General features: G+C 35.7%; 3 protein-coding genes across 3 annotated transcripts in view; 1 reads left to right on the forward strand and 2 right to left on the reverse strand.

Annotated features, from left to right (window-relative positions):
• Positions 1-10,860, forward strand: part of Ca-alpha1T (Ca[2+]-channel protein alpha[[1]] subunit T) — a 49,492-nt gene extending 38,632 nt beyond the window's left edge. Inside the window, 18 exon segments of the mRNA XM_018451307.1 lie at positions 1,300-1,455; positions 2,065-2,202; positions 2,542-2,692; positions 2,695-2,813; positions 3,082-3,230; positions 3,298-3,444; positions 3,710-3,875; positions 4,430-4,779; positions 5,050-5,242; positions 5,419-5,568; positions 5,807-6,187; positions 6,438-6,630; positions 6,736-6,997; positions 7,151-7,431; positions 7,653-7,945; positions 8,026-8,284; positions 8,769-9,022; positions 9,331-10,860. Coding sequence (XP_018306809.1) covers positions 1,300-1,455; positions 2,065-2,202; positions 2,542-2,692; positions 2,695-2,813; positions 3,082-3,230; positions 3,298-3,444; positions 3,710-3,875; positions 4,430-4,779; positions 5,050-5,242; positions 5,419-5,568; positions 5,807-6,187; positions 6,438-6,630; positions 6,736-6,997; positions 7,151-7,431; positions 7,653-7,945; positions 8,026-8,284; positions 8,769-9,022; positions 9,331-10,314 — 4,626 coding nt within the window. The 3' untranslated portion in view covers positions 10,315-10,860.
• Positions 10,861-14,137: 3,277 nt separating this feature from the next.
• On the reverse strand, positions 14,138-23,169 carry LOC108724772 (tetratricopeptide repeat protein 39C). Its single transcript, XM_073512035.1, is given in 17 exon segments — positions 14,138-14,207; positions 14,209-14,384; positions 14,487-14,579; positions 14,754-14,921; positions 14,976-15,091; positions 15,643-15,774; positions 16,064-16,180; positions 17,606-17,720; positions 17,798-18,006; positions 18,201-18,452; positions 18,520-18,718; positions 19,316-19,484; positions 19,739-19,939; positions 20,266-20,464; positions 20,707-20,908; positions 21,635-21,772; positions 22,110-23,169. Coding segments are annotated over 17 exon segments (2,706 nt in total). The 5' UTR covers positions 22,260-23,169.
• Positions 23,170-23,706: 537 nt separating this feature from the next.
• Positions 23,707-26,066, reverse strand: LOC108724609 (soluble calcium-activated nucleotidase 1). The gene is made up of 4 exons (XM_018451058.1): positions 25,315-26,066; positions 24,504-24,707; positions 24,283-24,440; positions 23,707-24,213 (listed from the first exon to the last, which is right to left on the reverse strand). The coding sequence occupies exons 1-4, from the start codon at positions 25,901-25,903 to the stop codon at positions 24,001-24,003; spliced, it is 1,164 nt and encodes a 387-aa protein (XP_018306560.1). The 5' UTR covers positions 25,904-26,066; the 3' UTR covers positions 23,707-24,000.
• Positions 26,067-27,071: the final 1,005 nt, after the last annotated feature.

Consider the following 27,071-nt stretch of genomic DNA (forward strand, 5'->3'; position numbering starts at 1 on the left):
CACGTGTTTCCGTTTACATCTGTATTCTACGATGCAGTCTGATGGCGCATATCGATAACTTTCTAAATTTGCCACTGCACAATTAATGATTATTATGTATCAGTGGTATATATGCTTTTATTCGCGATAATAGATATTTATTTTATAATTTAAAAAGAATAAATATCCATAAATGTTAATAAATTAAATAATAAATATATGTTGAGACAGTTGCTATCTAATTACTTGTATCGTTAAATCTCATTCTTATCAGTGTACGCGCGGAAACTGTTTAAATTCAAATTTGACTGAATACTACTGACAACTACTACTATACATTTTTTGCGCATGTAAATAACAATCCTACTAACACTCGATACTAATCGTTTATTCGATACATTGAATTAATTTCTTTTGAATGTTGTTTTAAAAAATTTTTAAACAGCGTGTAACGTTATCAGGCTAGAAGGAGAAGTAGAAGATAGACTGAAAAGTTGATAAAGTTAGATAGACGAATACGTGGATAGAACACGAAAGCTCTCGCAAAGAGAAATTCGTGATAGAAAACATGACGCATGCATTTTTACAAAGTATTGCGACACTGATTGGCAAAACGTTTCGTGCCTCTCTATCGAATATTTGGATGCAACGTCGACTTGTTTTGTACGTCGATCTCTGTCGCGATTGCATGTATCTAAATGGTTTTAATAAAAAGAATAATTTAAAAGATATTCTGTAAAAATAAGTTGTTTGCTTCCAAATCTAATTGATGCAAATTAATTAAAGTTATTTTATCATTTAACATACTTCCATTTTCACCGTTTAATTTCATATGAATATAAATAACTATATTTAACGTAATATATAATTCAATACTTGAAATACCTCAATTAAAACTGTTAACACCAATCTATTAATATGGTAACGATTAAGTCAATAGATGTAATAGAATCTTTAAATAGAGAGAGATATATACATTTATTGCATAATAGTATTATAACATTGTTATAATGTTATAATTACTAATTTTAATGTAATTTTATTATATTTGTCCTATAATTTCAATTATTTGATCGTATTCATTATACCTTGCAAACACACACATGCGCACACACACACGCGCGCACACATACGATTTAAATTTAACAAAAAATATCTAAGATTTTTTTATCTGCGCGCGACATGTTTTACATTACGTAAATTTTTACCACGCTTCGAAAGAAAGAACGTCTTGCCGATCACGTGCTTGAATAAATAAGTGTAGACATCTATTCCATTTATATGCAGCGGGAGTCTCTTCCCATTTTTCTTTTTATGTAGATTCTCACACAGGAAGATTGGAATGTCGTCCTCTTCAACGGTATGCAGAAGACGTCTCATTGGGCTGCGCTTTATTTCGTAGCATTGATGACTTTCGGCAACTACGTCCTTTTTAATCTTCTAGTCGCCATTCTTGTTGAAGGTTTCTCGTCAGAGGTAGGAATTAGAAAATAATACACCGTTTTTGTTATTCAATATAATATTTAATAGATGTGTAATGCAGAAGATACAAAAATATAAAATAAATATGTACTATTTATGTAAATCTTTCAATTTATACTAAGAATTTAATCTGACTGTTTTATATTGCAGCAAATCTGTCTAAATCTGGGAATAGTCACTTGTGGTGTTTTTATATCCCAGCGGCAAAAAAATGTGAATTGTAAAATATTATTTTGTATGGATATTGTTTAACATATTTTCTTTCTTTTTAAATGATTAATTTATGAACCTTTAAATATGCAATTCCATCGAAAACATGCTTATTTCGTTCAATAATTCTTTGTAATTTCCATTCACTTTTTCTTAGAAAATTTTGATTAAATCCATATTTAATTTAAAATATTAATAAATCGAAAAGTAATCAACAATATATTGTTAATAATAATGATTTTAATTGGAATATAAAAATACGCCAAGCGATCGTTTACGTAAAAAAAAATATTATTCCCGGATTTTAAATATATTTTGTTTATAAAAATTTAATTTATAATTATTATATATACGTGTAAATGAACGGTATATAATTGATGGTATATTTTGTAGAGAAACGAGAGGAGGGAACGAGAGCAAAGAGAATTGGCGAAAAGACTCGCCGCAAAAGAGGCTGGTATGGGCAGCGAGGACGGATCGTCGAGAATATCGGGATCGCATTCGATCTCTGACAGCGATACGTATACTCAGGTAGTTGCTCGCAGTCGCTCCAAATAAATAAATCCAGAATCCTACGCTCATGTATTCCTCATTTTCTGTCACGCGGAGAAGATTGATTGCGAACGTCGCCTCTATTTTAAAATATTCTTTCAGAATTTTTTACAGAAAAGGATCAGCGTAAGATTCGCAAAATATCTAAAATATTCAAAGCATGAATTAAATATGCAAAAAATGTAATTTCCGAGTTATCTACTATTCATTGTATTGATTGCTAGAGAAGTACGAATAGAATTATAACAAACGAGAATTATTTATCTCATTGATTTATCTGAATGAATCAACATCAAATTTCCCTCGTACGACTTGTAGGATCAAAAGAATTCGTGGCAAAGTGCAGAAGAGCTTAGGAAGTACAAAGACAACAGGGAGAAGCAGAACAGCGTGTGGAAGCAGCGGATCGATGAACCTAAGTGTAACATCCAGAAAGAGAGCAAGATGATGGGTGTGGCGGGTCAGCCGCCGAAACAGCCACTCCTCAAGACTCCCCGAACACCACGTTAGATGTCGGCTACAGAGACCTCAATTGTCGAGCAGTTTATCCGACTGCTGCCCTTTCAATCGAGTCCATCGATCGATCTGGTGTATGTTGTTTCATTTTCAATAAAAAAACTCGTCGTTGTTAAACGACGCAAACGAAAGTTTTTGCTATGCGATTGATATACATAATACATTCGTATCTGTACTTGAAAAACCTTCGTTTTTTTTATATCGAATTAGATCAGTTAATATCGCGAAGTTCCCATACAATTTTGAATTCAAAAGATTTCCTACTGTATTTTATTAGAATTCTAGATTAAAGAAGGTACGTTACGAGAAAATACGATAATGACGAGTGCTTTGTATTCGCAGAGTCAGTGCAGTATACCCTCGGGATTGCTAAAACTACCCGATGTATCCAACAAAATACCGACGAATAACTTAATAGCTGGTCAATTCCCGAGACGCATAAGCCTCGTTACGGCCGTTGTTAATCCCTCGACGAGGGACTCGAGTTCTAGGTACCTACGTTTTCTCTGTTGCATTAAATGCCCTTCTTTTTTCTGGTACCACTTCTTTCCATTTCAGTCCGCCGAGGGTACAAAGAGGATACTCGTGGCGCTTGTCGCGGCCATCTTTGGGGAGGAAACGATGGTCGCAAAGCGATGACGAGCACACTGGCCATACTACTGTATTAAACAATGGACGTAGTACTCTCGTTGGATCCAATCTAACGTACGTTGTAAAAATATTATTTATCTCAAATTACTCTCGAAAAACATGAATAATTAATTAATTAATTAATTATCAACGTTCAAAGTTCACTGAACAAATGGATTTACAGCAAAAACAAATATTGCATTATATCATGCAATATTTGCTTTTGTTAATCATTTTATAATATACATTAAATTAATATGGAAATAATAAAATAAACATTATACCGCAATATATAATAATAATTGTAATAATAACAATTATAATATGTAATTTCTCGCAGATTTAATGGCGGTTATTTACACGGTTCAATAAGAAACGATACTCAACGCGATGCGCCCAATAATCGAACTACCGTCCTGACAAGCAATAATCGTAGTTTGAGTCCTAATAATTCGCTCGAAAGCCATGCTCCATGGTCGATTCGTTACACAGTTACGCCTAACCAGGTAAATTGTACGACACAATAACTTTGTTGACATTTCTTAAATCATAAATTATTACTTTACTATTGTGTTGATTTTATATCGTGCATTGAGGATATTTATCGATATCATAAAAAAATGCTGTTTAAAATAATATAACAATAAAACAATATATATACATAGAAAGGAAGATTTTGCTAAAGAGAGAGCATCCAAAAATTTAATTATATAGATATAGATTTGAAAATAATTTTGTGTTAGTTAGACCATATCAGAATAATTATATAGGACACTCATACTGATTACTACAATGTAAAAACTTTTTGTAGCGTTGCTCATCATGCTTGTGAGATTCCTACATAATTATTTTGATGGTTTAATCAAATTATCTTCAGCTCTGAATCTAACTTAAGCTAACTTTTAAATACTTCAACAAAATGGCTTCATATTTTTTTCATTTATATTTATATGAGTATTTATATTTTACTCATACATTAAGATTTTTGTTTTAAGTTATGGAAAAAGAGGAATTTTTTGTGAATTCTTATAGAATACAATTACTGGAACATGATTTACAGATGCGATTAATTGGCGAGCTTTCACGGAGAAATTCACTACGCGGATACGAGAATGTCCAGACGTCCACGAGGAAGACACTACCATTGGACGAGATGCTCGCACCGTCCTCGACCCCACGCACGATCAATAATCTCTCAATGGAGACCGGTCCGCTGCCAAGAATCAAACGACTCCATGAACAAGAAGAGGAACATCCGAGAACGGGTGGCGAACAAACCCCACCGTCGAATGGTCACGGTAGTGCAAGCAGTATCGAAAGGATAAAAAAAATATTCATGTTTTTCGAACCTAAGGGCTGTCTGCAGGAGCGCGAGAATTATTCCCTATATTTATTCCCACCAAATAACAGGTAACATTATAAATAGGAGTAACGTTGCTTGATTAGCATTTGAAATTTTACTACAAACTAGAAAGAATGCTACAATGGAGATATAATAATAAAGAATAATAAAAATATAAGGATATAGAATAAATTAACCGCTGGAAAAATAATGTAGATTTTATTATGTAATGTTATTATTAAATTAGCTGAAAATAAAAAATTAAAGTAAATAATTAGCATTGTTTATATAATTAGAGAATATATGGTATACAATTCATAGTTTTCTCGATATTGTAGATTTCGCATCTTATGTCAATGGTTCGTGGATCAAAAATGGTTCGATAACGTGGTATTGCTATTTATTGGATTAAATTGCATTACTCTGGCGATGGAACGACCGAATATACCGCCGGACAGTCGTGAGAGAATTTTTCTATCCACCGCGAATTACATTTTTACTGCTGTTTTCGCCATCGAGATGTTCATTAAGGTATACATACTAATACGATGTTTCAAAAATTTTGACATTTACATAATAATTTCGAACAAAACTGTTAACCTAAGTAAAACTTTTATTGTTTCACGATAACTAAGAAAGAATAAATGAGAGAAATTATTATAATTTATATAAAATTGTGCATAATTTACATTCCAATTATTCTTTAGGTCGTCGCAACAAGTATGTTGTATGGTCCAGACGCTTATTTTACATCAGGTTGGAATATTATGGACGGATCTCTCGTTATCATTTCTATAATTGATTTATCGATGTCGTTGCTCTCGTCTAGTAGCCCCAGAATATTTGGCATTTTAAGGGTAAGATTGTTATTCTTGTTAATAAGTATCCGTGTTTTTTAATCCTCTTTAGAACAGCAATTCTGATTTTAAACAAGAATGTAGTATTGAAATATTCGGGTAAATACTATCCTGATGAAAATTAACGTTTAACGTTGTTTGATAATACAAATGTAATTTGAGATTAAATTATAATAAATAGATTAAATTTTGTTAAAATTTAATGCTGATATATATTTATCTGTGTGAAAAAATGTAGGTATTTAGACTACTGAGATCACTGAGACCTCTGCGTGTCATCAATCGTGCACCTGGCTTAAAGCTAGTCGTCCAGACATTGCTGTCTTCATTACGACCCATCGGCAACATTGTTCTCATTTGCTGCACGTTTTTCGTGATTTTTGGTATTCTCGGGGTGCAGCTGTTTAAGGGTGCATTCTATTATTGCGATGGCCCCGATATCAAGAATGTACGCAATAAAACGGACTGTCTGGCCGATAAACGAAACATGTGGCTCAACAGAAAGTACAATTTCGACGATCTTGGTAAAGCTCTTATGTCATTGTTTGTTTTATCGTCGCGAGATGGATGGGTAAACATCATGTATACTGGTCTAGACGCTGTTGGAGTCGATCAGCAGGTAAGAAAATTACAACGAATGAGAATAAATATTTTTTCCTTCGACAATACTTTCCTGTCAATTGATCGCAAAGATACTTTTCCACAAATATTATAATTTAAATAAGCAGACGTTTTGATTTACAGCATGATAGTCTTCGAAGTGTGTTCGAAGTAGTGCGGCTTTATTTATATAATTTATTTTTATGTTTATAATACATATATAATTGAATCCCCAAGTACTCACATAATTTCCAACAAAATAATTGCAGCCTATCGAAAATTACTCTGAGTGGCGATTATTGTATTTCATCGCGTTCATATTGCTGGTGGGTTTCTTCGTGCTGAATATGTTCGTCGGAGTGGTGGTCGAGAATTTTCATAGATGCCGTGAAGAACAGGAGAAAGAAGAACGCGTGCGAAGGGCGGCTAAGCGCGCGTTGCAAATGGAGAAAAAGAGACGAAGTGAGTGGCCGCTCGGTCAACTAAGTTAATGCCACTTCTACATCACGCGAAGCAGATTACAAAGTTGGGAGATATCGATGTGTACGAAATAATGATAATTTTCAGAAATGCACGAGCCGCCGTACTACACCCATTATTCTAAAGCACGGCTGTTCGTCCACAACGTCGTAACATCCAAATACTTCGACCTGGCGATCGCCGCCGTTATCGGTCTTAATGTCGTTACAATGGCGATGGAATTTTACATGATGCCGAAAGCACTCACTTACGCACTGAAGATCTTTAATTATTTCTTCACCGCAGTTTTCATTCTCGAATCCTTAATGAAACTTGTCGCCCTCGGCATACAGCTTTATCTGAAAGACAAGTAAACAGCCTAATTTCTTTTCAGTATATATTTTTATTAACGCTATTTTTATTTTTATTAACAGTATTTTTATCAAGAATCGCGCCATTGGTTGTAAAATAAGTAGACCAATAGTCCGTAAGAAAGAAAGTCCTAATGGCGTTCTTCTTGAAGGTGGAACCAATTGGACGTGGGAATAGTAATACTATCAGTGGTCGGCATCGTGTTAGAGGAGGTTGAATCTAAGATTATTCCCATTAATCCCACAATAATTCGCGTAATGCGAGTGTTGCGAATAGCCCGGGTGTTGAAGCTCTTGAAAATGGCGAAGGGCATACGTGCCCTCTTGGACACGGTGATGCAGGCGTTACCGCAAGTCGGAAATCTGGGGCTGTTATTTTTTTTACTTTTCTTTATATTTGCCGCGCTAGGGGTGGAACTTTTCGGTCGACTAGGTAATTGATATTATGATATGAATTTAATTAGCTCTTAGGTGACCATGAAAATAGGAAATAGCTGGAATTTTGTAATTGCTTGCGTTCGATTTGGGCACTCATACGCGCTGTACGCTTTATTCTATCATTTATTACATGCAGAAGGAAGAAGAATGAAGCTTACAGCGCGTAATCGCCCAAATCGAACGCAGCTATTGAAAAATGTTAATTTTTCACCGCAGAATGCAATGATGATATGCCTTGCCAAGGTCTTGGCGAGCACGCGCACTTTAGTAACTTTGGCATGGCCTTTTTGACGCTTTTCCGGGTCGCCACTGGTGACAATTGGAATGGAATCATGAAGGACACGCTAAGGGACGATTGCGATGATGCGGCGGACTGTGTTAAAAATTGTTGTGTGAGCAGTATCATCGCACCAATATTTTTTGTGATTTTTGTTTTGATGGCACAATTTGTACTGGTGAACGTCGTCGTTGCTGTGTTGATGAAACATTTGGAAGAAAGTCACAAACAGGTGACGTTTCCTGATAATTTTATATAATTAATTCGACTTTATTTCGACTACAAAGATATGTGTGATAATTTTAATTTCAGATGGAAGACGAACTGGATATGGAAACACAATTGGAGAGAGAATTAGCAGCGGAACAAGAAGAACTTCTTGACGAGGAAGATGAGGATGACATAGCGATGAATGGCAGAATAAATGGCGACGAAGATGACGATGAAGATTACAAAGAACGCGAGTCAATGGTGGTAAACGAAAAAATACATATAAGACCAGGATTGGCTAAAGTTCGGTCTTTACCTGCGAATTTTATTTACAATCCACCGAGGGAGAGAAACGTCGATGGTGAGAGTATTACCCTAATAAGTAGATTGGAAGTATTGCACAATAATAAAATCATAAGTTGACAAAAATTTCCCAATAACTCTAAAATGATTCACTATAACACAACAGTTTTGTCAGAAACTTTGTAAAATTTCCACGTAATATTTATTAAAAATTCAATAAACTCAATTTGAGATATAAAATGTTTTTTTATATACAATCATTTCAAAAAACGTTTAATTCTTTTCTTAAAATTTTGCCATGCTGAATATGTAATATTTTATGTTGCAATATTTCTACATCTATTTTATAATATCCCATACAATTGCAAATTTTGTCATATAGTTTTATAAATCTTTTCCTATCGGAATAAGGGAAAGTTATTAACTATTTACGGAGGAGAGAAAGAGAGAGAGGAATTGGTTATTGTATTATAATATTACGATATTATATCTTTCATTCATTATGTTTCATTATAAGAATAATTGTCTTATATGTTTTCTAGATGCCTCGATTTCCGTATCCTTGGACGAAAAACGTCGCGGTTCGAGTTCGAGACCGTCCAAGTTTAAGTCAAAACGTCGGCAAACCTTCCACTCGAGCCATCATCAACGAAAGTCACTGCTGCCAATGCACTTTGAGGTCGCCGAAGTTTTTGAGAAACCTGTGAGTAATCTGAGCGTACCTCGAATTATTCCACATCGTAGCTACGCCATAACTAGTCAAGACGTCAGTCGAGTACAACGTCAGAAGTTGCCGGTAAGGATTTATATTTCGATGTCAGATTTTAAATAAGAAGTAGCATACATCAGTTAAATATGAATTATTATAAATCAAGATCAAATCTAGTGTTAAATACATACCAATATTCTTTAGAGTGCAACGTTGATTCGTATTCATATAATAAAAAATGTCTCATTCATATTTAGAACCACTTTTGTAAAAAATATTCTCATTCCCTCTTTCTCTTAGCAAAACATTTTTTAATGTTTACTGTAAAATTATCGTTCAGGATTAATAAAGTGAAATATCTCAATATAATTATATAATCAACATTAATTTTACAGGTAACCACCAGTGAAACGCGTGAAAATAAATCTCTGTTAACCGTGAGCAAACCGCCAACCAGTCCCTTATTGGTCACTTCCCCCGGCTCGAGCAGCACCCTAAGCGTCCCGCCGAAATTGACCAGCGATCGTTACCTCATGCCAACCGCTGAGATCTACCCGTCCAAGGCGACAATGAGCCGCTGGACATCGAGCGACACGCAATCACCGACGCCGTCGGATACGACGAGTGCGAGCGCCGGTACTAGCAGTACGCGAACTCCCAGCATCGCAAATGGCTATGTCGGTGGCAAAGCCCGACTAGAGGAACCAAAGAAGAAGATGATAGAAGAGAGAAGACGCCCAACGACAGCGATGGTGCCGACACCACCCCAAGAAGACCTTGATGTGCAGTCTGTTATCAACGAGAGGAGGCCGTCCAAGTTGAAAACGCATGATGCTGGCGCGTCCACCACCACCAGCATCGCCAGCGATCAGTACAGCGCGATGATCCGCGGCGAGGGTTACAGCCATATCTATGTCACCACCGAGGAAAGATCCGACGAAATCCCTTCGCCGTGCGGCAATGCGAGTGAGAGTACCGGTACCGGTAGCCTGAGCGTCGCCGGCAGTCTCAGTGCCGTCGCCAGCATCAGCGTCGCAGTGAGTGCTGGCGCGGCTGGTAGCATCAGCAACGGTAGTGGCAATGGTAGCGGTAGCCGAAGTGGTAACGGTAGTGGCAACGACGGTGGAGTGCACATCGGCGAAGGCGGCGCCATCGGATCTGACGTGAGAATATACGTGGACGACACAGACTCGGCGAGCAGCAGCAACGGGCAACGACGCGGCGGCAGATTGCGCGACGATGAAATCCAGGACGTCTCGACCACCATCTCCTCTACTACGACGATGAGAAATGGTAGAGGCAGTGGCGACACGGACGAAAGCAAGGAGACACCCGAGAGACCGTCCTCCACCGGTGGATCGTTGGATCCGCCTTCTTAATCCAGGGCGAACGAGCCAATGTAGTCTCTAGTTGTACGTACGAGATGTTTCCAAGGGATGAAACATAGTACACACATGTTATACACGTAGTATACACTGTACGGCGGAAACACATTATGATGGAAGATCGTAGGAGGGATTTAAGAAAGGGCTCTAAGAAAGACTGTAGTGCATGACAATATAGTCGTTATATTATAGTCGTGAACTTGCCAAAACGAACAAGTCGAGCATTTAGAGAGAGGTTGAACTTTCCGGAAGAAAGAGTGAGAGAGAGAGAGAGAGAGTACGAAAAAAATATTCTGCGCTTCGTGTAAACGAGATACGATCGCGCGAACGGCATGATATAATTAGGGAAATCTACTGTGTAGCGCAAAACAGTTACACAAAACGCGCGTATCATGTAACTTGAAAACCTATGACAATCTCTTATTGCCAACGGAACTAATTTCGTTGTTCCGTTTCCGAAACGTCAATGGAAGTCGATTCGTAGGAATTGGTAGGAAGAAGAACGACGTAGACCGCGTCGATAAAAATTAGAAAGAGAGAGAATTTTAGTAGTTTATAACTAGATCTTATGTCGAGTCTACGCGACAAAACTGCAATTAATTGGACCACACTGTCTCGCCTTTCCTTATTCTCTAACTCTTAAAAATTACGTGGGGTTCGCCGATTGGAAATCAAAGATGTCTACAATCGATCGATGTGGATTGTGTTTTTGTAATTGGATCGATTATAATAGGAATGATAATTAATCGGCAAAATTGGACTGATGTAATTTTTTTGCAATTATATATACATGTGCCTGGTCTTTTAACTATAGAATAATCTACTAGAATAATCAAATTTATATAAATTGAATTTTATCTAGTTTTTAAAAAGGATATGACAATTATTATTAGTGCATGAGAGTACAGAAATAATATAGAGAGTATAAAGGCTTTAATTTTCACAATTAATTTTTTAAACCAGAATTAAAGATCGATCAATTGTGACGATTATTGGACAATCGGCGTTCGAGAATCGTGATTTATCTTCGTTTCGTTCACTTCACTTCACTCTTTTCACACATTAGAGCGTTCTTCTCGTTGACATCTGTGATATACTTTAATCGTAGTGTATTTCCTAACGGTAACAGCAAATATCAGAATGAAATCATAACATCAGCAGCAGCAACAGCAGCAGCAGCAACAACAGCAGCAGCAGCAAGGAACAGCAACAATTTAAGGATGGTAGCTGACTTTTTAATAAAACGAAAACCAATGTTTCAGTGGCTTTCGTGGGGTAAAAATAGAGAGACAAAACAGAGATAAATAGGAACTCTATACTGTACATACATACACCTACGAATATTCTATACTCTACACTTGGTGTGGTTTATTTTGATACTACCGCGTGCGGTAATATATTTAACAATTGTCGAAGTAAATCTAACAAAAAAAAGAAGTAAGAATAAATAACTCTATGCCTTTTACGAGCGTTGACGAACCTTCGTGCGGTGGTGGTGCCCGCGTTCTTTTCTTTTCAGCTGCGAAAGGGCGACTGACAACTCCAACCACCCTTTGTCAGGTCGAAGGTGTAGTCGCTAAAATCATATTCAGGCGCGCCGGGCGCGTCGCATTGCTTGAAAAAAAAAATTAGTAGTAATCGTCGACCGATCGATCGCATGGTCGATACTACGTTTCATTTAAAAAGCCTAACAAAATCTCGAGTCGCGTTTTTGCGTTGAACTTAAGTGGAATCCCTAGTCCAATGCTGATCGGAACAGTCGGACTTCATTGAGTCTTCGGTGGAAACACTTTGGTGCACAGTGGTTCCATGGAGTTGCGTTTAACACCAGAATGGCTAAGAATTTGCTCTCTAGAAAAATAGTTTCTTAACACGAGAAAGATTACATTATATACAGTTAAAAAATATAATATAAGTGCGTTCGGGAAGACGCTATTAGCGCTATTTGTGCCATTCTATCCTTGTTTTACATTTAATAAACAACGAAGATAGGATGATAGAAGTAGCGCTAATAGCGTCTCCCCGAACGCACTGTGTAACTCTGTTATATCTCGTTTCTTGAATATTATCAATGATATTTTATAGTGCACGATTGTGCACGTGTGATCGAAATTCGCAGCGTGCCTCTGGAAGCTGAATTATACACACTACATTTTCTATATTTAATTATTTGTAAAGAGATCGACTTTCACAGATCGAGATGTTGAAAATTACTATTATACTTCGTGTCATTATGTGAAAGAGAAAGTAAGACTTAAAACTTTTACAAAATCACAAACTTTGTAAGATTTAAAAAGAATATATAGTAATTCGTGTAACTGTCTTTGCCATTCTGGTGATAAATCTCAATTGGAAACAATGTGGCACAAAATAAATATAGCAAAAATAGACAGAAAGCAACGAGTGATTCCGAATTGCTATCAAATCATGTTAAGTTGAATCCAGATCAATCAAATGAGTATGAACGAACGCGAATGAACAATGATAGCACCGTTTGCACTTGAAGTAAGTTGTTTATTCGAGTTTGTTTGCTTGGTCTAGATCCGGCTTTATTTTAAGGAAAGTACGTAGATAATCTCGTATCCATGCGCTTACGTACATGTACTCGCGTTTCTTCGGCACCACGACCGGCTCTCGATAGCTCGATAGCGTTAGACGACTGACCTCCGAATTATAGTTACTCTAGACGCGCCGATTATGGTCGTGCGCGAGTTCGCCGATCAGCTGCACACGTATCGATAGTCCGGCAGTTGCGTACTGTATAAAAAAAAAAGATACATAGAAACATCGGTTCAAAAGGGTGAAGAAACATAAAGTGTTGTTACAGAATTTTATGATCGTGCGTATAATATGGAAAGAGGAATGTCGTATCAAAATTCGCAGCGCATGCCTCTCGAGTCTGTTCTTCGCCTGTAGAGAAGGCAGTGCGTAATCGTCGAATTAATGAAAAATGGTAAAACTATAAAACTAAACATAACGAAGAGAAGCGGAAAACCAAGATCGGGCCGCGGCTGGCCCCCCCAAGATATATAACGTGCTATTTTAATTACGGTAATGAGGTGTGTAATCAGTCGGTGTAGAACCGCCAGGGATAGTCTTTTCCTGTCTGCCTGATATCTTGCGTGTATGCGCTTAATGACTGGTGAGATGCGAAACTTTGGCCTCGCACCACCACATGAAGCCGGAGAGTACGATAAGAATATGGGGTACGTGTGCGACGGAGAACGCGTGAGGAGAGATTCGAGATAGCGGAGAGTTCGAAGAAAGAATTAAATATGTACAAATGTAATAAATCGTGCGACGATTACGTTGAACCTATTGTTTTTATTGAGCAACCACCCACTGTCCTGATTTACATTCAGCGTTTAATCGATATTGCACGGGTAATATCAAATCGCAATTTGATTCGACACATCCGGTCTATCAACGAGAATCTGTTACTTACGATGATAATTTATTATTATTATTAAATTCGTTGTAAATTCAATCGAGCTACTTTTATTGACGCGTCCTTTACTGAATTTTATTTGATAAAACTATAAGTTACACTCTTTTACTTCGAAAGTAACAATTTAGAAAACATGATTTTCGAGTTGTTACTATGAATGAGTTAGATAAACATTGCCTTATCATTCATTAAAAGTGAGCTAGCTTAACATCATAAAAAATTGTCAAAATCGTACAACTATAAAGAAATAATTCTTTTGAAAAGCGTCACAATTAAGAGTGATTTTTTAAAGGTTGTGAAATAAAAATGACAAAGATGACATTTGATCATGTTAAAATATATATTTTTTTACCAATATTATTTGATTGGTTAATAATTTTCTGTTGAGTTAAAAATAGTTTTTCCCCCTATTCTGAAAAAACTTTTTTCATTTATGTCTTTTGAAGTAAGGAAACGATAATATTTTAGGAAAAATATGACTTTCATGTACTTGATACGTTCATGTTTCACTAAGTGTCCCGTGCACCCGTATTCTGTAGATACATGTATACTCTGGATTACCACTATTAGAATGTACTTTCACCTCGATTATATCGTACACTTTTTTTGCTCGATTCTATAAATAATTTTTTGATCTCATGTAATTGAATACAAAAGTTAATAATTGAGAATTCTAAAGATAAATGTTGATTATATATAAAAGTCTATTGTGCTCTACCTGGACCTCAAAGTATTGCAACGGCGAACCAGTATTGTCGTATATAAAACTGCCAAATGAGAAAGGCTTCTTATCATCCAGATCTGACAAACCCTAAAATCAATACATATAATATGCGACAGGCAGCTGTTTGAAGTACCAAATATAATACCTGTACGTTTATATAGGTACATATAACGATACATGTTGATAAGATATACTTGTTTACGATGTTGTAATATACAAACTGTATATAATACTACATGTATAGTTGCATAATCAGCTCACCCAAACGGAAAAATCTTTTGGCGCCGTAGCAGTTTCCCCAGTAGGGGATATCAATGAAGAGATGTGTTCAAGGCTAACTCCGGACACGTGCACATGGCCGAGTAATCGAATCACCACGCTGCCGCTGCTGCCCTTGAAGGCCCAGCATTCGCCCGGCAAAACGCCGATCTGGTAAATACTTTGGGATCAGAATGTCAGTGATATTAAATATAGTCAGGTAACCTGTATCACAGCCCGGGGTGTGTTCTGCTGCTGACAAAGTGGTATGCCGAATAGATTGAGCACAGGTGCACCAGTCGAATATGATTCGGTGTCTCGTGTCGAAAGAATCGCACCACCTGCGGATAAAGGACCATGTGACGATGCGCCGAAAATGTATTCCTAGGTAGAATATAGAGTCATAATGATCATAGGACTTCATATAACTTCATTTCATTTGTCACTTATAAATGAACTTATGATGACGTCCTTATGATATTATCAGAGAGAATCAATTATTCTCTTTGATTATTATGGCTTCTATGCTTTACCTAGATTATTATGCCCTCTTTTGTAATCTTTTTTTATTACAAATGATCAAGGAAATATTTATTAATGGAAATTATCAAGGAAACAACTATTTATGGGAAAAAGATAATTTTACAATTGCAAAAAAAAATGTATTGCATATCTTTATAATTAATAAAATTGTATGATAGTTTCTGGGAAAAGTTACAAAAAGTGCAAGTTATTTTTAAGTGGACTAAAAAAAAGAAATAAAAAGGCCTGTGCCTTTGTGTGTAAGTATTCTACTTACGCATGAAATTGTTAGCAGGTCGCAGCAGAGCGCCCTTTAATTAACATATTCTGTATAAAAAAAACTACGTAAAAATAGACTATTGGATAAAACCTGAACTTTCAAGAGCGTAATCCGTTCTTCCAGTTTTGTCGGCGTCATATGTCTGTAATTCATTTTTCACCATATTTCTAACGGTCTCCGGTGACAAAGCTTTCAGCAAATTCTTCGTGTGCAGACTCATTTCTGTTGTAACGCGTAGAGAAATGTTAAAAACTTGCAAAATCATTTGTTGAATAAAAAGATAAAAAGAATATAAATATAAAACAATAAAAATAAAAGTATAAAAATATAATGAAATATAATTAGACGCGTGTGAATGATACAAAGAGAAAGGCTTTCATTGCGAACGCTTACGATGTAAATAAGCATAATAAATCGCTCTATTTATTTAGTCGATATATTTGACGTCAGAAAAATGCCACTGCACTAAGTGCAGCATCCGGTCAACATTTATACATCGCACCTTTCTTACCCTCGGACACTTCGTTCCTCAGATTGAGAATGGCTTCTGACATTTTTGGAATCACGCTGCCTACTTCCTTCAACTTGCTGTTCAACTCATCGCGCATCTCCATTACGTTCTTCACTTCTAGCTAATGCAATTTTTGCAGAAACAATAAAATAAGCGTCAATTGTATCGTGTAACGATGTTAAAATAAAAAATATTTACTTTGGAAAAATATTGTGATAACAAACAATTACCGAGAGAGTACCCAAATGAGATCTGAGGTTTCCTAAGTCTGCCTTAATCATTTTTAATGACGCACTTGCAGAATATTTATCACAGAGATGGGATACAGACATCGCTAAAAATAACGGAATTCTTGACTCATAAATTAAATTTATACCAAATTTTATAAATCGATCGCAAAGAGATATCAAGAAAATTAATCGAAATTTTTCATAATTTAATTCATTAAAGATTTCGTACCGAGCATTGACGTAATGACGCAGAAAGCGAAAGGTTTGATGAGTTTATGGTACCAAGCGGATCGTTGATTGCAACTTGCTGGGACATTCGGACAATTCCCTGCGTTAACGCAACAAAAGTTTCGCGCGCTCATCAGCGTCGTTTTATCACATAATTATGTCACTCAGAAAAAGTGCTCTTAAAAAAAACGTGTTAAGTTGATGAAATAAATCTGTTAGATATTGGCAATGCTTTTTATGCGTATTTTTATTCGTAATATTTTTGTTGGACGTATGTATTCAAACTTGGACAATCATTGACAACCGGCATCGCCTGTATCTACATAATCGATATATTGCAAAAAAATGAATCACGATTCAAAACATGTAAACATACAGGGAGGAAAGAAACATGAAAACGATAAATAAAAAACAATTTTGGATTGAAAGAAAAAAATTCATTCTCTTTTAATGAAATATTCAAATATATTTTGTTATTTTATATTTTCATGTAATTTATTTGCAGGTGTACAAGATATGTACAGGGAATGTAGACATTGTAGACAATGCTAAAACGTGTACATATACATGATTTTTCAAGCGAGCAGCTTTTTCGAATAATCATACAAAAAGATGTGATCCAATTCCATTTGCAGATATTGCACATTTTTTTAGACGGGGTAGAAGAACACTCGTAATATTCGTAATTCACTTCGTATAAATTGCTACGATCTATTGCAAAATTTAGTACATTTTTTTGCAAATAAAATCTGTCGCTTTAAATAACATGCTAAATTGTATATGACAGACTGTTCGCCTGCTTTAAAATATCTTTCATCTTAGAAATTACATGTATAGAATTACATTTGCAATAATATTATACATAAAGCGTAATACTAATAAAATAAAAAGAAAAGATCCATAAAGTTATATCTTTGGTGATTAGATCACCATAATCTGATCTTCGTTGATCTTTATTGTTAAATAAAATAACAAGATCATGGACGATAGTAACATATAATAAAATGTTACTTTTGTATCCAAATATTATGTTTTTTCGATACTAAAACTATCTCATATTGTGATGTAATATTGTACGCTTAACGTCACTATATATTTTTCAGGGCGGCATGTATACGCAAATTGAGTCGAGTTTCAAAGTCGTAATCTTTGTACTGAGTTTGCGCTTTTGATAAGAAATTTTTGCCTTCATTAGGATTCTAAAATATGAGACAATAAAGTAAGAAATACAAATACATAGACAAAAATATAGACGATGTGTCTGTGATATACTTACGTTATTGTTACTAAGGCTACTTCCTAATTCGTACAACGCAAACGCGCTGACATGCTGGTCGTATTCGTCCTTGGACGGATACCTACATTTCAGACAGTTTCGGAAACTTTTAATGGCCGCTTCGGTGTCCCCCAGATAAAGACACGCTGCGCCTTCAATAAGATCAGTCAAACCCACCATTGGCTCCTCGGAATGATTTTCCTTGCATTCTAATAATAAAATTACATAATAAGTAAGATAATTTTTTTTTTGTAAAGATTAACAAGTCATCATAAAGTATTTAAATGTCATCTCAATTTTTCAGACGATTTCTCGATTTCCATATTAACGTTAAATTGCAATTTTATCGTTTACACATTTTAAAATACAAAACGAATGTGACTAAAAATTAATCTATTATTACCATGAGATATTTCTCGCAGCGATTCAGTGGAACAAGACGGAAGGGCGTTCCACAAGTACAGTGATTCGTATACGAGCAACTTATAATACAGAACTGTGTAAGGATGCCCGGTCTCTTTATCAACGATTTTCGGCAGCCTGCGCATGATAAAAACATCGAGTTGCGATTCGTTTTTCGTCTCATGGAACCAAGGAAGGATCTTGCTGTACAGCGACAGGAGAACGTCAAACTTTCCATTCGCTCCACAACAAACTGTAAACATGGTATAATCTGAGTATAAAAAAAATCTGCTTATTCAGGCATCGGGGTGATAAATTACCCATGGCTAAGTACGCGTAGAAGCCCTTGGACCACCTTGACTGCTGCTGCAACTGCAATAAGGATCGATACGCTTCATCGTAGCTCAAGCGTATCACGTGGCACCAAGCCACCTCGTGTAAACACAATAGTTTGACTTCCCTCTGAGTCGCAACTTCCACAGCTTTACCGAACGCTTCTAGCGCTGCATCGACATTTGTCTACGAAACGATCGGATCATGCAACAATGGATAATATTGTATTAAAGTCGGAATATATGGAATTCACTCAGTCGATACCAACTTATGAAAATTTAACTTATTAACTTACGAAAGTATAATTTCTCACTCAATAATGTAACTATTATGTATGTTTAGTATATTATATTACATTATATCGCAATATCTCGCCGAGTGCGAAATTATAACATAATATAGATGTTATATTATTTTTAGTTGGTGTCGATTGGACAGCAAATCTGATACACTAATTGTAAACATGATAAATATTTTTTTATTAGTAACTAGACATTTAAACACTTTAGGTGCGGCATTCATAATCCATCTTATTTTAAATAATGTATTGAGATGCTAATACGGCTCTGGTTGATTCATAATATCTTAACATTGTCTTAAATATAAGAATCGATTATAAATACTAGGTGTTTATAAATGAAAATCTCAATAATGTATTTTAAACGTATGATTAAAGATTGAACGATGAATGAGAATTAACTTGTACAACATAAAGAAATTATAGATATTAAAAGAAATTATAGAAAATAATGCTTAGTGCTCAAATGTTTAATCTGTTAGTACCTCCAAACGTTCCATTCTGCCGACGAAAAAGAGAAAAAGGGCAGAATTCTGGAATTCGGTATGACATTCAGCTATCAACTGCTTCGCTGCTGCGACCCCCGCTTTTACATTGGACCCGTCCAGCGCAAAGAACGGACGTACAATCGTATGATACCAAAGTAGGGATAATCTACGACAAAACAGTAGCTTATTGACTAACCGTATTGTATAGAAAATGTCTCAGAATATATAATAACAAACGCGGGGATTAATATAAATGAGTCAGTACACCAAATTATAGAAAAAAAAATTCGATATAAGAAGAGGACGGTTCTAAATACGATGCTTTTAAGGTACTAAATATTTTATGCAAGTGTTCAATTATTCTAGTTTGTAAAAAAGATACACTTAAGGGAAGACATTTGAAATCCATAATACACTCACGTAGCGAGTGGTGCGCGCATATCTTCGCCAAGTCGTGCGTACATAAGGGCAGCAAGACCAGACTGTCTGTTACCCTCGAAGCCGAAGAAATGGATCACTTTCAGCACAGACGGTGGCAAAAGACTCACGCACAGTTGATATACACCGTAACCGAAACTTGCGGCCGACATTAAACGTGTCACCTCCGAAGGTTCCACGAAGCTGCGAAATATATTCAGCTTAATTATTATTTTTAAGCACAACCTGCGCGAGCATAGACCGTGTGAGCGAGGGAGGAAGAAAAGCAAAGTGATCAAAGCTAACTGCAAATTTCGCTTTCGCAAAGCGAATGTATGAAGCAGTGTGTGTTTATCGATGCAAAATTACAAATCATGTTGACGTGATCGGAAATCCAATCGAGCATTCTGTGAAATGTGTCGATAGGTGCCAACATGCAATGCCTTTCTCTTGTGAGAGGAGAGGATGATGGGCTAAGGATGAAAGGAGACCGAGAATTTTATTTTTGAGTAAGAAGAAACAACAATTACGGTGTCTGTTGTTCAGACGTGATGCCAGTGAGCGAGAAGAACATTGATAGAGAGCTTCGCAGACCTGATGGTGACGACACGGGTGTCGCGTTGTTCGTGTAACCGTTGCAGGATGGTATCGACCATTCCGAAGATTCCGGGCTCTGCGGACTCTGTAGAGATGATCCGTTGCTCGGATTGATGCAACATGGGCTGAATCCTATAAAAATATTGACTATATTTATGGTATATGTCTGTTAAAAGCGATCCATTAATTTCTATGTAAAAATGATAAAAAAACAATCGTAAGAATTAATTATTTATCGAATTCTTATTAATTCTTTCATTTAATAAAACTATAGCCGTTATGATTAAATATTGTTTATTTCCGCAAAGTTGCTACGATCGAAATTGTAATTTATTGATCTTTCTAATTTTATAAATCATATCAGAGTAACGCACCGGTCGGATTTGTACCGAAGGTGCGACGATACAATTGCGAGATTTGAGTGTACGCGTGTTGGTAAACACGCCAAGCTTTGCGAAGCATCCAGCAGCCACGAACATATCCAGTTAACTCTTGTTGAAGAAACAATGACACAGCCGAGAATACCTGCGTATCCGCTAGAACTATTTGACGCTCTAATTTATTCACGTAGTCCTTCTGAAATTAATTTTATGATTATTTCTTTTTTTTATTGATCTAATCGTCTCGTGAGTTTACTAACGTGATTATAAGCATTTTATGCGTGATATTTGTTGTATCAATTTTATTATATTGATAATCAAAACTTATCGAATAGCATAATGCTGATTTAAATAAGTTGAAGTCTCGATACAATACCCAGCAAATACGAATTAACATTAACATAAATATAAATTATAATTTCCTACTCAATATAATATAATTGTAAAACAATTATATGTTAATAACAATTATATATTAATGTTAGATGTTTGCTGGATATAAGAATTGCATTTTATATGAATTTTAGTTTTTATTATTACTCTCAATGATAATCGCCGAGATCATTCTTGCATTTGATGCCAGATGTTAAATTAGAAAATCTGAACTGAATAAAATTATAATAAATTAGAATAAAAGATCATTGTATAGATAAATTATTATATGAATATTATATGAATAAATCAATTAGTAAGAACTATGGTCAAAGTTAGACGTTGGAATAATAATTCTATATATAATTTATTTTAAATATATTTACTTCAAATGTATAACTACGCGCCAATTACTTTCGTATTTGCAACACATTTAATATTTGTCGCAATAATTAATATATATCTATAGAAAGAGGACGCGCTTTGACGACGAGCGTGTACAAACAATAAAATATTATTATACTAATAATCCTGCTATGAGAAAACTTACATCGGTCTCTTCGGCTCTAAACACTTTACTTTTTACAGACTTCAGCCATCCTATATCGCCCGCACATTCCCGTTCCATATCTTTAAGCAATAATGTGGCTTGCTGAAACTTGTCCTCTTCGAAAGTCATCAGGGCATTCTACACAATTCATCAAATGCATTAAAAATTACTATCAACTATAGGCATTAAAATATTCAAGATGTGAATCATGTATTTGTTATAAAGATTGTTATCAAATAAGCAAAGCGCGCTTATTGTCTTGATTTTATTATACCGCAACAGAAATTGTAAGATTAATAATTCCAGAGTGGTATCAATCGATATCGATTTTACATTTTTCGATACACGAACGTAATGCTCGCGGTTTATTATTAAAACTTATTAAAGTAACAACATTCTTTCGCGGCCTTGAGACGTTTAGCGTACTTCGTCAGAATGCAGTGGAATCGATATGGCTCATCACGCAATTACGTACCATGAAGAGAACAAAACAACGGCCTGCTTTGACATGAAAGCTATGAGGGTGCTCGGTAAACAGAGTTTCAGCTTCCTCAGTTTTGTTATTCAGCAGCAGAGAGATGCCGGTCCTGGCGATTTTCCAGTCCTTCACCGCGTCTTCCGCCATAGCTGTGTTATTCCCGTGGAAAAAAAACTTCAAAAAGCTATTCGAATAAAATCTTTCTCTCGAGACTGTCGGCTACGTGTTCGTCAAATGGAAAGCATCTTTCCACTATATGGGATTGTCAGTCGATAGTTTACATCAAGGTCACTTATTCGTGCGAACATACTGACGATTGTTGATTTATTGCTGTTTTGTTGTTGAAAGGACAAGTTCAACGATCGGAAAAATATATGTTCATGGTACGCAGAATGTATCCTGCACATTTACATCACGAGTGTGTCGCGGTCATCACTGATCGAAGTGCGATGCATCCTTACCGCATTTTCTCCTTGCATAAACCGCAAAGCAGGAAGAGCTATTTTTAATGTGTATATTTAAAATCGTTTCATATTTAAAATCTAATTTTGCTTATTCTGGAATTTTGATTTTCCGACGCAGTAAATTGAGCCACTAGGACGGACCTACCCTTCGCATACAATGCACTTGTCTCGATTAGATGCAGGTATTTGATCTGATTAAGCAATCAAGTCGCTTATGCAGTTGTTACATAAGATCTGTCGTCATATATGATCATTCAATCTTTATTGATGCATTTATTTCTCTTTTCTGAATTATTTTAAAATTTATGTTCGGAGCAATGAACAGTTGGAATTCTTCGCTGAGTGTGCTGTTTCTCGAGACCTTTGATATAAGAACAAGTTTTATTGTGCGAGATTTATCTGGATGTAAAATGCAAATACTGATTGCAGGAAAGATCATTTAACGATTCAAAATCTCAATGCCGCTTCCGTTTCTTACAAAATTTCAATAATTATCCGACACTGACATACTACCGGAGTAATGTCACTTTTCGAAAAACTGTGAACAAACATTGTGTAACAAATGCACGCGAATTCCGGCACATTCTCAAGCCGCGAACCGTATCCTTGCCGTGCATCGGGTTGACTAAACTCTGCTGAAGAAACGCAGTGCTGCTGCCACCACCTCCAGACTGGAGATATACTTGTATTATTGATTTTGGCATAGAAGTGCATATTGTAACTCTGAGCGCGCGCGATAAGCACAATGAGAAAAACAAGAGAAACAAAAAAATTTGTCATATGAAAACGTAAAAAGTTCGAAGAACGTAAAACATAAAAAAATCTAATGCGAGGGTCTATAATAGAAGTCGTAGCGATCGTAGAGTCTTAAGTCGTAGAAAATTGACCAGTCGAATATGAGAAGAATAATCAACTATGATTGGTCAATTTTCTACGACTTAAGTCTCTACGACCGCTACGACTTCTATTGTAAACTCCGCATAAGACACTCTTTTCATACAGTTGCTGTGCTGTGTTCTTCTAACATTTGCTTGAATTCCATACAATTTTTTTTATAAATATCAAAGCATTATTTCAACATGACACAATAAAAAACACAATAATATAATGTATCTTATATATTCCCGTATTTTTTAACATAATCACAAATTTATGTATACGAAACACTAGAATTATATATTAGCCCGGATCAGTACGTAGAGTCGTGCGTATATACATACATATGTATTTACAATTGTTATTCGGCATTTAATGACAATGAGAATAAAATTTGTACTCTGGAGTTCCAAATGTAACAGTAATGATAATTCAAAAGAACACTTTTAACTTTTTAGTAATTTTATCTCATTGTAGAAACTTAAGACTATGTATTTTGTACATTTATTTACAATTTTCATTAAATAATTAACAACTACCCCTAGGGGTCATATAAATTCCAGTCCTTCAAATTTTTTATCAATTATTTTACTTTCAGGCATTATTATCATTCCTTCTATCGTAAAGGCCATGATATATGTAGCGGTCCGTCCTTGATATTCCTCAGTCTTTAAAGCTATTATGATAGAATCTTGCGATCCAGGAAGAAACTTGAAACTAGAAAAGCCTCTGATTGGGATTAGATCTCCGATATAAGTAACCTATAAAGAATTTCGTATAATTGTTACTATTTATCAAAATACTAATATTTGATGCAATTAAAAACGTACTTTAATATCAACAAAGTTTTCGTCTGCAGTCAACATAATATTGCAGCTCATTGTTTCATCCCGTGTTTCATTGTAACGTTCATGGGAACATCTTCTAGGCAAGAAGAACCAGCTCTTATGTATATCGCTCCAAACTCCAGATTCATGTATCATGTAACCTACGCAAAGTATACGTATGATAAATTAATTCACGCATTCACAAATTATAAGTATCAGCATACCTGGATATTCGATGTTAATCGCTTGCCTTAATCGTTTGTAGTAAGAAATCCAATTGAGGGAATGTGTTTCGCCACGTGGTGACACTACTTTAACCCATAACGGATTATTATGTTCAAATTCACCGGATGGTGTGGTCCATTCTTTTCCCATGCTGCCAACATATAATTGTTCATCTTTGATAGTCGCCCACTCGGATTTAAAGCCTACATATAAATAAAAGTTTAGTAAGAAAAACATCCTCAATAAAGCAACATTACAGCAACGTTATAATTTTTTACTCAACAATATAATTGTTACAATATTATATTTATATTGTTGATGAAAATCATAATATTAACATCATGTTACTGTTAATTTATGTTTAACGAGTTGCAATTTCCAGAAACAGTGACAGTATCAAATCTTGTAACGAATTCAATCACTTTGCATTATATTAGATTAATGCATACTAAAAGCTATACATAAAATTAAAGTTAAATATAAAAGTATATGAATATTTTAAACATTAAATGCCCAATGACATTGTCACGTTATTTAATAGAACATACATGTATTATTTCGTTGTCAAATTTACATTTTTACCAATGCAGTTTAATTTCAATCTTGATTCACCTAACTCTTTAACTATATTTTTCTAAGAATTAGGAAAAGTAAATTGAACCAAAATTAAAGTTAATCTACACTAGCAGAAACAGGTAAAAGTTGATTATGTTATGTCACTGGATTTAAATACTTTATATGAAGCAAGCTAATGTATACTCAGTGTAGTACGAGTGACTGAATTCAATAATAATTTACTGAGCAACCTACCCTTGTGACTTTTACCATTGCCATCCATTAAAATAACCCAAGGATAGACTTGATCGCCTTCGATGAAATATATCATCCCTGTGCGATCATCGAAGGACAGCAGACGGCTGTCAAAAGTCACTAATTCCGACAGCTCCATTCCGCGTCCTTTCATAGACAACGACGAGGACAGTACGATAGTTTTGTCGTCCCATATAACAGATAGAAAATTGTTGTTGGGATTCCAATGGAGACTACCAGTTCTCATAAGACTGTGCCATGTGTCTCTCTTGTCCGCGAGCTTAGAGTCGTGATCGAGGTCGCTCACTATCGCTATCCTGTAGATAATGCCCTTGGAGGTTTTGATGGGCGTCGAGGTAGGGTACGTTCGGTTGTACTTGTAGTAACGACATTGAGCCAGGGTCTGGCTCGGTGGCGAGCATATGAAGCCATGCAGCAGCGGATACACGAAGAAGAAAGTCGGCACGCTCAGAACCAGAAGAATCAGCGCCACGAACGGACCCTGGATGCGAAACGTGCTGTTCACCATCCGGTAGACGTGCGGTGCGCGCAACGCCTGTCGCCAGTCACGCAGATGCGACATGGTCATCGTCTTCCTGCCGTTCTTCAACCTCGCTACACGTCGTATCAAAGACGTCGCATCAGTCGCATGTGTCAGCCCGTTGATGTGCTTGACAAAGTCGATGTAACCCTAACCTAAACGCACCATCTCCGCGTTGCGATGACAATTCGCCGCACTGCACGACGGGGCGTCAACCTAACCTGACCTGGCCTCGCATGTGACTGATGATCAACTGATGATGTAATAAATCCACTGTTCCATGCTGTTCCACTCTCTCTGATAACTCTAGGATCTCGTCTCTGTTACACACAGTGCTTCCCAATATAATACACATGATTCAAATTTCAAGGATCAAAACGCGCAAAAAAGTAACATTGAACCACCGACCATAGTCGGCGTCGTGGAAATCGATCGACAAGAAACGACAGAAACAAGTAGTACGAGCCAACGAAGAGGGTGAAACCAAGAGAGATAGAGAAAGGGAAAAATATGCGTATGTTTGATGAATTGTTATGATTTTGTTTATATTTTTTTATGTTTAGAGAGGTTCCCCTAATTTTTCTCCTAATTGTAAAAATAATTTATCTTCGCCCGGAATGTACGTGTCACTAAAAATTAATAAACCTGCAATCATTATAAAATACTTTTGGAAACGATTAAACTTCAAATTGATCAGGATTAATGTTAATCTCATATAATTATTCTTTTAGAAAGGAACTGGAATTGTTATTGAAGGAAATCTAAAATTTTAGGGTAGTGTGATTGTTAGAGGATAAATTTTTAGGTAACTTGCAGAAATATGAAATTGTTCGAATTTTACAGTAAATTGGTAAATGAATAAATAAGTTTAAAATTCAAATCACATCTTTGACTGTAATATCTCTATTGAGGAATGTGGTAAAAAGTATATATATTAGTAATAAATAAGATAAATTTGAAAACAAAATAGAAAGATGAGAAACATCGAATTTAATGATTTTATCTACTTATTTTAAACATATAATATTTTATTGCGTTATCTTGACAAGAATGCTACGGAAAAATTTTCGACCTAAAAAAACATATCGTTTATAATGCAACTGCAGTTGCATTAGTAAATAACGTGACAAAAGTCATATTTTGCAGAAATATGATATAGAAAAAGGTAACATTACTTACAATTCAAGAGTTGCGAATATATAGTACAAGTAGAAAT

The sequence above is a fragment of the Mycetomoellerius zeteki genome, unplaced genomic scaffold (assembly GCF_001594055.1).
Source record: "Mycetomoellerius zeteki isolate Tzet28-1 unplaced genomic scaffold, Tzet1.0 scaffold31, whole genome shotgun sequence".
Taxonomy (NCBI): Eukaryota; Metazoa; Arthropoda; class Insecta; order Hymenoptera; family Formicidae; genus Mycetomoellerius; species Mycetomoellerius zeteki.